Source organism: Zonotrichia leucophrys, chromosome 4, assembly GCF_028769735.1.
Source record: "Zonotrichia leucophrys gambelii isolate GWCS_2022_RI chromosome 4, RI_Zleu_2.0, whole genome shotgun sequence".
Taxonomy (NCBI): domain Eukaryota; kingdom Metazoa; phylum Chordata; class Aves; order Passeriformes; family Passerellidae; genus Zonotrichia; species Zonotrichia leucophrys.
The window spans coordinates 11,421,182-11,435,600 of NC_088173.1; the positions used below are offsets into that span (position 1 = coordinate 11,421,182).

Genomic DNA, 14,419 nt, shown 5'->3' on the forward strand with positions numbered 1-14,419 from the left:
TTGCTCTATATTTTATAGATTGAAGATTGCATAAAATATAATTCAAGAATGTTTGCCCTTCAGGAAATTAATAAGCTTTATGAAAGCAGCTATATTGGGAATCTGCAATGACTGAGACATAATTTGTAAACTCATAAGTTGCATACCTGATAGCCTGTTAAGTGGATGCCTGTCAAGGGCTTAACAAGTTCCTTTATTTTTTTCTACAGAAACTGGTAGTGATCTTTCTATGTTTGAAGCTTTGCGAGACACAATTTATTCTGAAGTGGCAACTCTTATTTCTCAAAATGAGTCTCGTCCCCACTTTCTTATTGAACTTTTCCATGAGCTTCAGCTGCTAAATACAGATTATCTGAGGCAAAGGGCTCTGTATGCTTTACAGGTATGCACAGATTTTTGATTTTGTTTATGAATCAAGCAAACCTTAGATCTCTTTTCACAGCACAGATTATCTTTTCCAGGATATCGTGACCAGACATTTATGTGAGAAAAATGAAAAAGGGAAGTGTGGAAAATCACTGAATTCTACAACATGGGTAGCATCAAATTCTGAACTCACTCCTAGTGAAAGTCTTGCTTCTACAGATGATGTAAGTGTTGAAATTCAGAAGCTACTGGCAGCTTTTCCTGTATTTCAGTTTGCACACATATATGCTTGTCTAGTGAAATGTACACTAGGGAATAAATTTTGTTAAAATTAGTATTGACTTACACAGACTTTTCTAAACAACTAGTGGCAAAAGAATCAATGCAAAAGTGATAAAATATGGTAGGATTCTTGGCACTGCAAATGAGTGATGTGTCAGGAGTGAATGAAATGTGGAGAGGGATGAAAATGGCAAACTGATACACTCAGAGCCAGAATCCTCTCCTGAGTAAGGTCAGGACAAGTACCGATCACACCATTCTCCAGAATTTTTTGCTTGTATTTAAGAAGTCAATTACACCTCTGTACAGTTTCTTACGTGTTTTACATTTGAAGTATTTGAAGTAAGCATGGTAGATTAACCTGATGGAATTATAACCTGAAAGTAGGGTTGTTCTCCAGTTAGGCAGTCTTATGACAAACCCTGATACACAACAAGTCACTGAAAAGAATTGCAGGCTTGTTCACACATCTGTGAGAGTATGGTGTGTTCTTCCTTTGTATTCAGTTGTCTGGTATTTTTTAGGAAACTTTTGGCAAGAACTTTTCTACAGAAGCATGTCAAGATTGTGAACAACCTGGTGCAGACAATGGCAGTACAATGTCTACTTCTTCAAATTTTGAACCCTTTGCCACTGATGACCTTGGTGAGAATGATGTGACTTAGTGTTTTAAGTGTTACTCCCTCCCTCCCTCCCTAAATACCTGCAATTGTCTGCACTTTAGTACACTGTTATTTGATTTTTAGTGTGTAATTACATGTTTTGTAATAAAAAACATAATTAAATTAGCTAATTGTGAAACACAGTTCATCAAAGTGTGTAATAAAATATTTCAACTAGTTATATGTGGATTTCAAAATTTGGGGCCTTAAAGTCATTTTGATAATTGTTTATTTGTCTATCAATTGAAAACTTTTCATTTAGATTAAAAAGCGTTTTTATTCTAAATATAGGCAACACAGTGATTCACTTAGATAAAGCTTTGTCTTGGATGAGGGAATATGAGCGTATGAAAGTTGAAGCTGAAAGTACCCTTGACTCTGAGGGCTGCTCTAGTAATTTTCAGGGTGCTTCTGCTGCTAAATTAGAAGGTATGCACATATATGTATATTTTGCTTAGTTTTAGAAAATAATTATAGTAACTATCAAGCTAAATTGCTTTCCTCTTTATTTATATTGTAAACTTAGCAAAGTTTGAAAAGATATTTGCATACTTAAGGAAATAAGATATATTTTTTAAAATAAATTTTTGAAAGTGATATTTCTTTAATAGTAATGTTGAATGTATTAAATGTACTGCCTTTTTTTCCTTCTTTTTATTAAAACAAGGTCCAGGAACCGGTGAAAGTCAGTCTGTGCCACAGTCAGGTGATGTTTCTGCAGTTCCATGTCCTCGCATAGATACTCAGCAGCTTGACCGGCAGATTAAAGCAATTATGAAAGAGGTCATTCCTTTTCTGAAGGTAAGGGCTCTTTATAATATGGCATGAGTTAGAAGAGTAAGAAAAGCACTTGTATAATTGCACAGAAGAGCATTATCTAAAATCTAAAACTTGCCTCTTAGAAACAGCTGCCAATAAATGTGTTCAGTTGTACGCTCTGCTGAAGATGAAGTAAGAATTAGATGTTCCACAGAAAGATTCTGTGTAGTTATTAATAGGAGAAATAAATGGTGAAGTTTCTAGATTTTATAGGGCAGGTGGACGTGACATCACAAAGAATAGAGGTTGCTTGCTCTAGAGCTGAAAAAATTAAATATAGAAATGTTTGAGAATGTACTGCTGAAATATTTGTTGCCTTTTAGCAGACAGAACTGAGATCACTAATTAAAAATGCTACATGTACAGTAATAGGATATTTTTGAAGAATATCTCTGAGTAGTTGATTTTTTTAGCATTATTTTCTCCTGTTTACAAATATCTTTAAAGTTGTTGAGAACTTTTTAACTATTGTGACTACAAAGAAGAAATGTTCTTCTTTAAAGAAGGAGAACTAGTCCCAGTTCTTCTTTGCAAGGTTGGAGAGCAGAGAAGATGGAGTTGCTTAAGGTATCTCCCTGTTCTCTTTTATAGAATGCACAGTGTATAAGCTTAGGTTTGTCTCATGAGGTATTTGGTGATATTAAGTTTAAAAACTATATTGTTGGCATGTCAGAGTCAGAGTGCCTGAAGACTTGTTCTTTTTTTTGCAATTTTAAGGCTGCATATAAGAGTAGATGTCTTAATATGCACTTCAGTACACTTGTGTACACAGCCACAATATATGAAGCTCCTTAGTTTGGCCAAACGTTATAAGATGCCAAGTACTCATGTACTGGAAAACTGAGATAAATCTCTGTGTTGTGACCAAGCAGTCATTTATGAAGTATGATGTTTGTGAGATTGACTGGGAATTTTTGTGGTGTGCTGTTCCTTCAGTGGACAAGTGGGTTTTTTTATAAATTAATTGCTGTACTTGAGTTGATGGCTGGTTTTTCTTTTGAAGTGGTAACAAAGCTCATTCTGTGGTACTTGTGTAGGAACACATGGATGAAGTATGCTCTTCTCAGTTACTGACATCAGTAAGACGTATGGTCTTGACTCTTACGCAACAAAATGATGAAAGTAAAGAATTTGTGAAGTTCTTTCATAAGCAGCTTGGCAGTATACTTCAGGTTAGTAGTTTTTCACTTCTATTTTGCAGTACTCAAGTTGGCCAATGAGCAGACTTCTCTGAAGTTGTATTTTACACCTTGAATAGCACAGCTGCCATTCTCCCTCACCTTAGATACAGTGATGAAGTATTACCTTTGTTCCTAAACAAATTATTTATGCACATAGAACATCTTTTCTGTCAGAGCCAGGTAGTGAGAGATGTATCTCTAGCCTGTGCCTGTCTTCAAAGAGAGCTCTGGTGATGCTTTTCATGGACATCTTGTGTAAATTCCTGAAAATCTGTAGTTTGCACTTTTTCATTCTTTTTTTTTTCCTACAAGCATGGAGTTTAAATCATGAGCTTATTAAGTTCTGTGTTATGTGACTAGAGATTCCATGTAAAATCTATTTAGGGCACTAAAACTTTTTTAAAAAATATGAGCTTATATATACATAACTAATTCCAAGTTATTAGAAATATGAAAACTGCTTAGTCTTTAAAGCTTGAAAGCCTATTTCAGAAACTGAAGAATTATTTCTCTTCACAGGATTCACTGGCAAAATTTGCTGGTAGAAAATTAAAAGATTGTGGGGAGGATCTTCTTGTGGAGATCTCTGAAGTGTTATTCAATGAATTAGCCTTTTTTAAACTGATGCAAGACTTGGACAACAACAGTATTTCTGTAAAGCAGAGATGTAAACGAAAAATAGAAACCACTGAAGTAATTCAGTCTTATGCTAAAGAGGTTTGTTTTATTTTATTTTTGAAAAATGTAGCTTTTGTGAGATTGCTAAATATATGTATTTTCTAAACTAGTTTGATTGCCTTATTTTTTGCATTATTTGCCTTATATGCATTATTATATATATATATGTTTATTTATTTATTTTACAAGTTGCTGTGTAATCACAGTATTGCTTGTGTAGGAGTGTGAACTGGTTTTCCTCAGTAAGGGCAAATCCTGTGTTACAGATGACTATCTGTTACAGATGTCTAATTGGATAGACTTTGTTTATAATTCAGAGGAAATGTCTTAATGGTTTTGTGTGAACATATGAAGGAATTAATAAGTATTAAAATAGTTTTTAACACCTGGGGCCATTGAGTAGTTTAACTCCAGCAGGCAGCTGAGCCTCTCACAGCCATTCAGTCCCGTCTGAGGGATGGGGAGACAAGCAGAAGGGTAAAACAGAGAACACTCGTGGGCTGAGATAAAGACACTTGAAGTTGTAAAGCAAAAGCTGCACATGCCAGCAGAGCGAAACAAGGAATTCATTCACCACTTCCCAGAGGCAGGCAGGTGTTCAGCCACCCCGAGGAGAGCAGGTCTCCATCCATGTAATGGTGATGTGGAAGTCAAGCACCATCACTTGGGATCTCCCCCCCTCCCTCACTCTTCACCCAGCTTTATATGCTGAGCATGATGGTGTGTGGTGGGGGACATCCCTTGGGTTAGTGAGGGTCATCTTCCTTGCCTGTGTCCTCTTCCAAGTGCTGTGCACTCTGACCTCTTGCTTTTGGGGTTGGGTAAGGAGCAGAGAAGGTCTTGACTCTGTGGCATGCTGTTTGGGAGCAATGAAAATATCCCTGCGCTGTCAACCCTGTGTTCAACACAAACCGAGAACACGGCCTCAGGCTATCTACTGTGAAGAAGTTTTAACTCTATCCCAGTGTATTGGTTTTGCATGGCCCTACTACACTCAGCTAAGTATTTTGACGTATTGGAGGTCCCAGTTCATTATCTCTTTAGTTTGCCTGCTGGTTTCCTTGCATCATCTTTAAAAAAATAAGAGTAAATCCTCTGAAGTTGTCATGTAGTTGGTTTGTTGGCATATGCAGAAAGAATTAGTTTCTGGATTTGGTATGTAAAATATATATAATATTTTCAGAAATATTTGAGACTGTAGGACATATTCTTGCTCTAAAAAGCAAGCTTTGGCTAGGTTTCACACCATTTACATTATTTAGTATTGCTTTTATTGGGAGAATAGGTGCGGTTTTTTTTAAGTTGCATGATCTGTTTACAAAGCAAACAATAAACCAGATCATGTTCACGTATTTATGATTTCAGTGTCACTTCAGCTTTCTTCTAGAAACACAAATACCAAAACATACCCTTAATTAATTTTTAAATGCCAGCAAAAGATATTTTTTTGGAACCTGTTATAAAGTCCTACAAGTATTTTTAGGTGTACCGCCAGCTATACTTCAAGATAATAGAATGATTTAGATATTTCAGTAGTATGGCTGGTATGAGAGAGACTGTGGAGTGCCTTGTAAGGAGGCCAAACACTGAATCCAGAAAGATTTAGACATGACTTCCTGTTTTATCTGAAGTTGTCCATTGGCAGCTCAGAGGAAGTATAAACTCAATCTCATAGCAGGTGTAAACCAACTCTTTATGTATCTTTGTTACATAAAGAGTTAGTTTGTACCCGCTATGAGAAAGCATGGAGCCAGCTTAGATTCAGTATTTCTTCTCTCCTGGAAGACAAAATTAGGGTTAAAGTCAATGTTTGCCTCATTGCTGTGGCGGAGGCTCAGATTCAACAAAGCCAGAGAGAGCCAGAAGTGGTATGTCCTGGTTACTTTGTACAGCCCTGTGCAATTCTCTCTGTGTGGTCTTTACAGCCCTCAACTCTGGAATCCCGATGCAGACATATTTGGTCTTGCTCGATTTCCTGACTCTCTTGAGTCCAGCAAAGTAACTGCTGATCACACAGCTCTTTGTCTTGATCAGAGTTAGAATCATGAAGTGGTTTGAGTTGGAAAGGACCTTAAAGATCATCTAGTTTCAAACCCCCCTGCCATGATGTATCTAATTCTATGTGCTAGATATGATTCAACCACAGACTGTAGGATTAGCCCAATATAAACATAATTGTTTACATAAGAAGGGTTAGCACAGATTTTTTTAATGCTTGCAACTCTGACATTTTGAAGACGTCTGTGTGTACAAAAGTCCCTGTGGCTTCCTGCTGTTTTAAGATAGCAATTCTTAGTGAGATTAGCATTTCAGCCTGGCTTTCATGAAGCCATAGTTTTGATTCAGTATTTCCAAGTTATTTCAGTTTAGAATTGAAGACAGTTTGTGTTTCTTCTAGGCAAAAAAAGGTCTCCAGGTGGATGTTTGTTCGTCTGTTGAAGATGTCGATGAGGACAAAGTATGTGTATGCCTTTCAACTGTCTTTATTCCTCAGATAATTTCATAGGTCACTCAGTCTTACTGTTGTCTGTCATAGGAATCAAGTATCTGTAAGCAGCCCATTTTCCAGTCTTTAGAAATTTATTAATCTCTTTCTGTTATTTTCAGTCATTTATTTTATCAAAGGTACAAAGTAAATTATAATTTGCGTTTCTAAGGACAGTTTAACTACTTATAGCAGTTACCATTTTCTTTGTTAATGGTATGGAATAAGTTAATTTACTTTCCATTTTCAGGAGAAGGTAGATGTTCTGAATTGGGACCTGTGGTATTTAAGTTCTCAGAGTCCCAGCCTTGCTGTGCTCTGAGTATGAAATGTTAGTGCTCAGATTTTGTCCCTTTTCTTTTCATGTTTCTTTTGAAAATCACTGATATCACTGGGGAGATGTGTTGTGTATGAAGTTTCAAATGGTCAGCTGGAATGTTCAGCTTTCTCCAGTCAAGGGAATGGTACAAGTATATATATCAAGCAGAATGTTGATTGCTATACTAAATGAATATAGGTACAGGAGTAGGCATGTGTGGGAGTGGAGCCAGTGATTTCTTCTAGGGCTTAGAGCTTCTGCCACACTGCTTTGGAAGTTAAAGCAGGTAGTTAGTTGTACATCACTTGTTATACTTGCTGTAGTGTAGAAAAGTCCTTTCAAGATTTGGAGCCAAACTCAGGGCTTTACTTTGAGGTTCATACAGGAATGCAGAATTTTCTCATTCAGCATATTTAGCAAATTATTCAGCTGAGGAGATATTGCTAAAGAAATGAGAAGCTGCAGTTAGGAATATTTTTATTCCTCATTGAGGAGGAGCAGGGAAGTTGCTGCAAGGTAATAAGGCAGGTGTGTCTGTCTTCTTGATAATGCTGATCAGTGTCAACCTTGGCAGATAATGACAAACTCAATAGTTACAAGGCCCTTGAAAGCTGTGTCTGAATAGGGCCATGTTCTGATGCTCTGTTAATGAGTATTATTCTGCTGTATTCATTTCAGGGCTGTAAGGACTATTTAAACTGCTTAGATTTTTAGTAGATACTTTTTAACTTCTGAGAAACAGCTCCTTTATGCAGAAACCTTAGTGTAGTCTTTACATAAACATGAAATTGTACAGTATTCCATGTTTTCCTAGGACAAGGATGAGACTGAAACTGCTAAACAAGTGCCGGACTCAGAAGCGGGTGCTGGTAACAGAGTGCCTGAAAATACTAGATCTGATGCATCTGATCAAGAGGAAGATGAGGAAAGTGAAAGTGGTCCAGTGGCAATAAGTAAGGAACTTCTATATAGTTGATTACTCAGTGCTTCCATTGTAGTTTTGACCACAGGATTTGCATGAAGTAGTGCTAAGTAACACCTTCTCTCACAGATTTTATAGTCAGTCCTTTGTCAGTGAAAGTTTTGCAGTACTGTATTTCCTAGTGTTATGTCAAGGGTTAAATATTCCAATTAGAGGAAGTAATTTTTTTCATAATCAGTAGATTTGTAAAAATATATTAGAAGTGGATTCATTAGGTTATATATCCTGTCTTAGTTGAACTCCAAGTTTCTCAGACTTTAACCTGAATGATGTGAAAGCTGTGCAAATTTTATGCAGTTTTTAATTTAAACAATGTGGCTTTTTAAAATATGCTTTTACTTTAAAGTAAAGCTTGCATTTGTTTGTTTATTTATTTGTTGTCCTGATTTTTGTCTTACATCAACTACTTCTGGCTTGGATTCCTTTACCATTTACATTCTTTGCACCAACTTGTTTATAACTTCGACATCTCACACGGACGTGGGTGTTTGTTCATAATATAGCTGATGTGAAACATAGAGATCTTTGCAAGTCGTGTTGTTACTGTATCTTAATCTTAAAGAATGTTTTGAAGTAAGGGATATCATTGCATTAAATTCCCCAACAGGATTTGGCAATTCAAAGGTGGTTTTACATTGATTTGCCTTTAGGTTTATCAAAAGCAGAAACCCAGGCTCTGACTAACTATGGCAGTGGAGAAGATGAGAATGAAGATGAAGAAATAGACTTTGAGGAAGGACCTGTTGATGTGCAAACATCACTACAAGCCAGCAGTGAAACAACTGAAAATGAACAGGTACAGACAAAATTGTAAAAGCAGAACAAACATGTGCCAGTGCACACCTTTTCAGTACATATATTTGTGTGCCTCATTTTTCTTCTTGCACTTTTTTTGTGCTATTGAAAATAAAAGAATAATACGAGAAATTGTATGATGCCAGTAGGTGCTACATGCAAAATGCATTCCTCACTTGAGTTTATTACAGCTGATGCTAAAGTAATGGATGGACAGAGACTAAACTAGTGTTTACATCTGCTATGAGAGAGGAAAAAATGTTAAGCTGCAAGTGAGAAGTTAAACTTTCAAAAAAACATAATTTTAAACCTTTAAGGAGTTCTTTCTCTGTGTTTGCTGAGATCAAGTTCTAATTGGGGGTAATTCACTCTTGTATTCTAGCATGTCTTTTGTTTGTGTTTCATCCCTTTTGTGATAATTATTTCTGGAACAATGGTGAAATGTTATTGGGTATGATTGTCATTTCACTGTTAGTTTTCTTAAAATTTTAATATGTGTGACCTTGTTATGGAGAATTGTCAGTTCTTTATATATTAAATAAGACTGACAATCTATTGAAACTTTGGTTTGCTCAAGATAAGGCAAAGATGTGACTGGAACATTTTACTTTAAAACAGTAGATCCTTTAAGTGGAACCAGAGTTTTCCTGGGAACTGCTGCAGTGAAAAGAAAATGCTCAGATAAAACATGCCTATCAGTGTTAGTAGTTTTGTAAACTGTTACTGACCAGCTGGCAAGGAGGACTTACCATCTTTATTTCAAACTAGTGAAAACATAAATTCATGGAGCAAGTGTACAGTGTGTTTCTAGTTAGTAAATTAGCCAATAAGCTATGAAGCTAATCAGTAGAATTTTGTTCTAACTCATTTTTACCTTCCCCAATAGACTTCTAACCAAGAGTTGAGTAAGCCAAAAAGTAGTGAAATTTCATCATCAGAACAAGAGCCTGCTAAAGGTAAGCCCTGTACGCAGTAATACTTCCATATGAATTTGCATATGGTGAGAATTGTCTTGGAAAATTCTGTGATGCATGTAACTAAGAGAAAGATGATCAAATTTACTGGACTGTCTGTTTCATGGAACTGTATCAGTTGCCTGGATGTACCTGTGTTGATATTGACACAGTAAACCTTTTAAAGAGGAAACATGGAATAATCTTACTTAGGTAGATGTGGTTTTTGATGCTTGACATGAGCAAGAATTTTAGCTGCTTGTTGCAGCTCTTGGCACACAGCTGTATCAGAATTAATGTGTTACAATGTTTTGATGTTTAGATTTGTCTTGTACTTGTTTTTTCTGCTACTGCCGTTTTACTTGTTATTGAAATGTCTATTTTAAATTTTTTTCTATGAGTAATGTTGTAACTGATTAAGAGCAAAGAAATGCTTTCTATCAAAAGAAGGGAACATTACTGGGCTGAATGAATGTTATTTCTAGTGTAATTGTTATTACCACCATCCCTGTGCTTTTCTGTTGCAAACATTAGTTTTGTTCTTGGCCTTTTTTTGTAGGCTAAAAATCAGTATTAGAGTGGCAAAATATTAAGGTATTTACTGTTCTGTGTTATATCTCCTCATACCTAGAATGAATATTTTGTAGTAGGTCACTTAGTTCTGGAAGTTGGTTATTGTGGGTTTTAAAAAAACTTTTTTCAGTCAGAAATCAAGTCACATACTCTCATGGGATAAATTGCTTATACTTAAGTGTGTAAGGGTACAAATAACTGATGTTTTACTTCAATCAGCTTTGGGTTGTCTAAGAGACTATAATTCACTTTCATTGCTCACTTGTAGCTTTGGATTATAATTTCTAAAAGAATAATAATTTTTGTACATTCAGAATATTTTATTGTCTCTTCCTAGTTGAAATGTAATTCTGTGGTTTTAGGTGAACAAGATATGGCTGCAGCTGTGCATCATTACCTCAGTGTCATGGAGAATACACCAGCTCTAACAGCCAACACCCCAGAATCCTTTGTAACAGCCACTGTGAAAACTGAAGGATCAAGCTCATCTTTGGCAGTGAATGAAACTCAAACGCCAGATACCACATGTGCAGAAAACAAATCTGGTGCAAGTTCTGAAAGCTCCATGGCTGGCAGCCCTGATACAGAGTCACCTGTGCTAGTGAACGAATATGTGTGTATATTTCAGTTAAGATCCATCCAAGAGAAATTATAAGCTTTTTTCATTTCAGTGTTATTTCTGGTTTGCAGTCTTGTTTTGTTCCCATCTGCAAATTTGATTTTAGTATATTTCAATAGTTTTGGAGTGAAAAGAAAACAAAGTAGCACTTCCTAAATACCACAATTTTTATTAACAGGAACCTGGTTCTGGAAATGTAAGTCAGAAATCTGATGAAGATGACTTTGTGAAAGTTGAAGACTTGCCCCTCAAACTTGCTGTGTATTCAGAGGTATTTTGCTAGTATTTGTGCAATTGTTGTTTAGAAGTGCATGTGTAACTGTAAATGTCTGTGTTACCCAGACAGCAGCAAGAATTATCCAGAATTTTCAGATTTGCTTTTTCTATTACAAAGGCAGATATAATGAAGAAAATGGAAACAGAGGCCCAAACCAAGAGCTTGTGTGATGAATTACTGGATGGAGGTGGAGCTCAAGGTCAAGAATTAGTTGGAGATGCCCAAACATTGAAAGAACCTGGTAATTTTTTTCTATATTCTGTACACATATTGGGAAAACACTCAGGAGTGCTAGAATTTAAATATTGCTGATTGAAGTAAGCAGTTACAGTAGTGCAGTAAAAGCACTGGGTTTTGTTATCATGCATTTGAAAGTGTTGTATTGATATGAAGGGATTTTATCTTGCTGTCCATCTCCCTTCTATATACTTTTTTAGATTCTGTGGCTGATAAAGTCATAAAAGTTAATATATTTAAAGTGGATGTCACAACATAATGGTTTTGAATGGAGCGGTATTTTTGTTTCTTGTTACACAAGCTTGGGTTTAATAATACTGTAAATTATAATTGCTGTTATCTGATTTAATAACACAGAGTATAAGTTCCTGACAGACTGCTCAGTGCTTTTGTGAACATTCAAGAGACTTTTCAGAAGAGTAAAATTTCTCCTCGGGGAGAAATAAAGTTTTTTTCATGTGAAGTATACCATGTGGTAGAAAAAAGTTCCAGTGTGTATGATAGCAATAAAATGTTTCATTTTCATGAAATATTATTTATGCAGATACGTTGATAATGCAAGTGAGAGAAAATGGTTTTTGTGGGCTTTTTAAAAACTTTTTTCAGTCAGAAATCAAGTCACATACTCTCATGGGATAAATTGCTTACACTTAAGTGTGTAAGGATACAAATGACTGATGTTTTACTTCAACATTTTGAAGTAAATTGGGGTTTTTCTATAATATTGTCACAGAATTACAGTATTCAAGACTTCTGTTTTATTGATACACTTGTGATTCTCCAGTGGAGTGTACAGTAATGGCATATATAAAGGGCATGAACTGGGGATTCTAATAGTAGCAGTTTTCTGCTAATGTGCTTCCTTCCAATTCCTCAAATAGTATAAGCTGATGAACCTGCTTTTCATATAATGCATATGCAGTCGTAGCACAGGTTTTTTTCCAGAGCAAAGTGTGAGAAAAGGTGCATCTTTCCTTCTGTTTTGGTCACTGCCTGTTCAGCTTTCTGCTTGTCACAACTCTGGCAGCACAGGCCTGTTGTGCCCATTTGGTGGCTGCTGTGGGAGCAGTCTGACCAAGAATGCCAAGCCACACCTAAGCTGTAGCTAACTCTGAGCCATTCTTAAGCTCTGCATGGTTGGGATGGCTGTAGCTGTTCTAGTAAGCTGTGGCTCAAAATGCTTGTGAGGATGAAATAGCAGTTGAAATGTGGTAATGAGCTGTTTGATACCTTGTAGATATTAGACAATGATTTTATTCTTATTTTACAGAAACTTTTGGAGCTCAAATTGCATAAGAATTACCCGAAGATGTCTGCATTAATAAACTCTATGTATACAAATGCATAAAGATCAGTACTAATTTCCCAGAATTCTGGAAGTGTATAAAAATGTAAAATTTTTAACACGCTGCCTCTTAGGATAGGTATGTGATCTTCTGCCTGTGGCAGTTTAAACAGCTGGAACTGAATCCACTTCTATTCAGTTTTGCTGCACTGTTCTTTTTCTGTCTTAATTTTTTATTTTTATTGTGACTTGTTTGGTAATTTTAAAATTGTTCACAATGGTAGTTTTAAATAAAGTTTGGACTTGTCTGTAAGTTTTCTCTTTTGAAAAATTTTCTTTGGCTTACCAACTGGTATGCTGAGTTTGTTGCTGGAAGGTAATTGACTTGTTGGCATGCATGTAGCAGTTTGCTCTTCTCTTGCAAGAAACACTGCTCATTTTCCTGGGACAAGAAATTCTCCAAGTTTCTTGCAGCTTCTCAAAATACAAGGTATAGGCACAGTACATACCTATGTGTTGTCTTTATAGCCTAAAGTATAGCTTGTCTGTAACAAAAAAGTTCCTGTTCATGGCTTGTGGAATTCCTTTCTAGCAGCACATTTATCTGAGATGAAATTGAATATCCCAGGTTTATAGTTTACTGCAGAAACCAGCTGTATTTTTCTGCATTTGCTGAATCCTTTTGATGTTCACAGGATTAAACCTGTCTGAAAATATTAATATCTTTTCATAGTTAACTTAAAATAGCTGCAATTGAAGGTCTGGAGAATCTGTTCTGAAGTGTTTGACTTTAATTGTAGTTTCCTAAATTTCATTACAAAGTCAGTGTTTTAAAATGCAGTTGAAGTCAGCACCTCCTGGAGTCTCAAGGTAAAGCAGAATTACAGAAAAGTAGATTGGAATACTTTGTTCAGTTTTTCAGGTCACAGTTGCTAATAACCTTTAAGTGATAAAACTGAGCTAGAAGAAGCTTCCTCAGCACACCTGCTACATTATAAAGATCCTGTTTACCTTAAACACAAGGCTTTTATGAAAGTAGTTAAAAAGCACTGGTTATCTTTAATTCAGGATTGTGTTGCTTTTGAGGTTAGTATGATAATATGGCTATATACTGTGGGAGACAGTATAGCAATGGTGAAGCCTAAATATGCTCGAAGTTTAAATAAAATGAGATTGTAATTCTTCTGTGATTTTTTTCTAGTTTATTTGGAGTGTCTCTAGGTTTTATGAACAAATTTTGAATTGGCAGATTATGGTCACATGCCTCTCATGTGCAAGAATAAAAGTAGATTAGCAAAATGTTTTATGAAGTTTAGTTACTCTGCAGGGTTTACACTGGTGGTACTGCTGTAGGCAGAAAAAAGTTGCCATTTTGAGGACCAAGGAAATATGTTGTGACAAAGGCAAAGCTGCAACACTGAAACAATCAAACTTCTAATTACTAATTAAGCACAAGAATCACTCGGACCTAAAAGAGGACATTTGCTATAAAGTAGAGTGAGATTGTGTGCAGCTTTGAAATAAGGCTAGTTTATACATTGAATCATTAAATTCTAAGCTTAAGAAAGAACCTAAGCACCCCCCATTCCTGAATTCTTGTGCTGGCATGATGGATTTAACCCCAGCCAGCAACTGAGCACCAGGCAGCTGGTTGCTCACTCCCCAACCAGTGGGCTCAGAGAGAGAAGCGGAAGAGTAAAAACAAATTCATAGTTGAAAGCAGGATTAATAGGTAAAGCAAAAGCTACACATGCAAGCAAAGCAAAATGGCAGGCAGGCATTAAGCCACTTCCAGGAAAACAGGGCTCCGTGATGCATAACAAGGACTTGGGAAGACAAATGCCATTACTCCAACTGTCCCCTGTTCCTTCTTCTTTGGGCTCTATATGCTCATGATGCCCTGTGG

At 36.1% G+C, this 14,419-nt stretch overlaps 1 protein-coding gene across 14 annotated transcripts in view; it reads left to right on the forward strand.

Moving 5' to 3' along the window:
• The window catches only part of PCM1 (pericentriolar material 1), a 41,458-nt gene extending 27,787 nt beyond the window's left edge, over window positions 1-13,671 (forward strand). For 12 of the 14 annotated variants that reach the window (XM_064710472.1, XM_064710473.1, XM_064710471.1 and 9 more), the window contains 15 exons: window positions 210-382; window positions 462-590; window positions 1,173-1,293; window positions 1,602-1,739; window positions 1,978-2,111; window positions 3,167-3,301; window positions 3,830-4,027; window positions 6,387-6,446; window positions 7,607-7,745; window positions 8,425-8,570; window positions 9,456-9,525; window positions 10,458-10,708; window positions 10,893-10,985; window positions 11,109-11,232; window positions 12,499-13,671. In XM_064710472.1, the coding sequence (XP_064566542.1) occupies window positions 210-382; window positions 462-590; window positions 1,173-1,293; window positions 1,602-1,739; window positions 1,978-2,111; window positions 3,167-3,301; window positions 3,830-4,027; window positions 6,387-6,446; window positions 7,607-7,745; window positions 8,425-8,570; window positions 9,456-9,525; window positions 10,458-10,708; window positions 10,893-10,985; window positions 11,109-11,232; window positions 12,499-12,524 (1,937 nt within the window). In that variant the 3' untranslated portion in view covers window positions 12,525-13,671. The remainder of the gene's footprint in view (window positions 1-209; window positions 383-461; window positions 591-1,172; window positions 1,294-1,601; window positions 1,740-1,977; window positions 2,112-3,166; window positions 3,302-3,829; window positions 4,028-6,386; window positions 6,447-7,606; window positions 7,746-8,424; window positions 8,571-9,455; window positions 9,526-10,457; window positions 10,709-10,892; window positions 10,986-11,108; window positions 11,233-12,498) is intronic. The other 2 variants (XM_064710480.1, XM_064710483.1) reach the window with 2 other exon arrangements.
• Window positions 13,672-14,419: the final 748 nt, after the last annotated feature.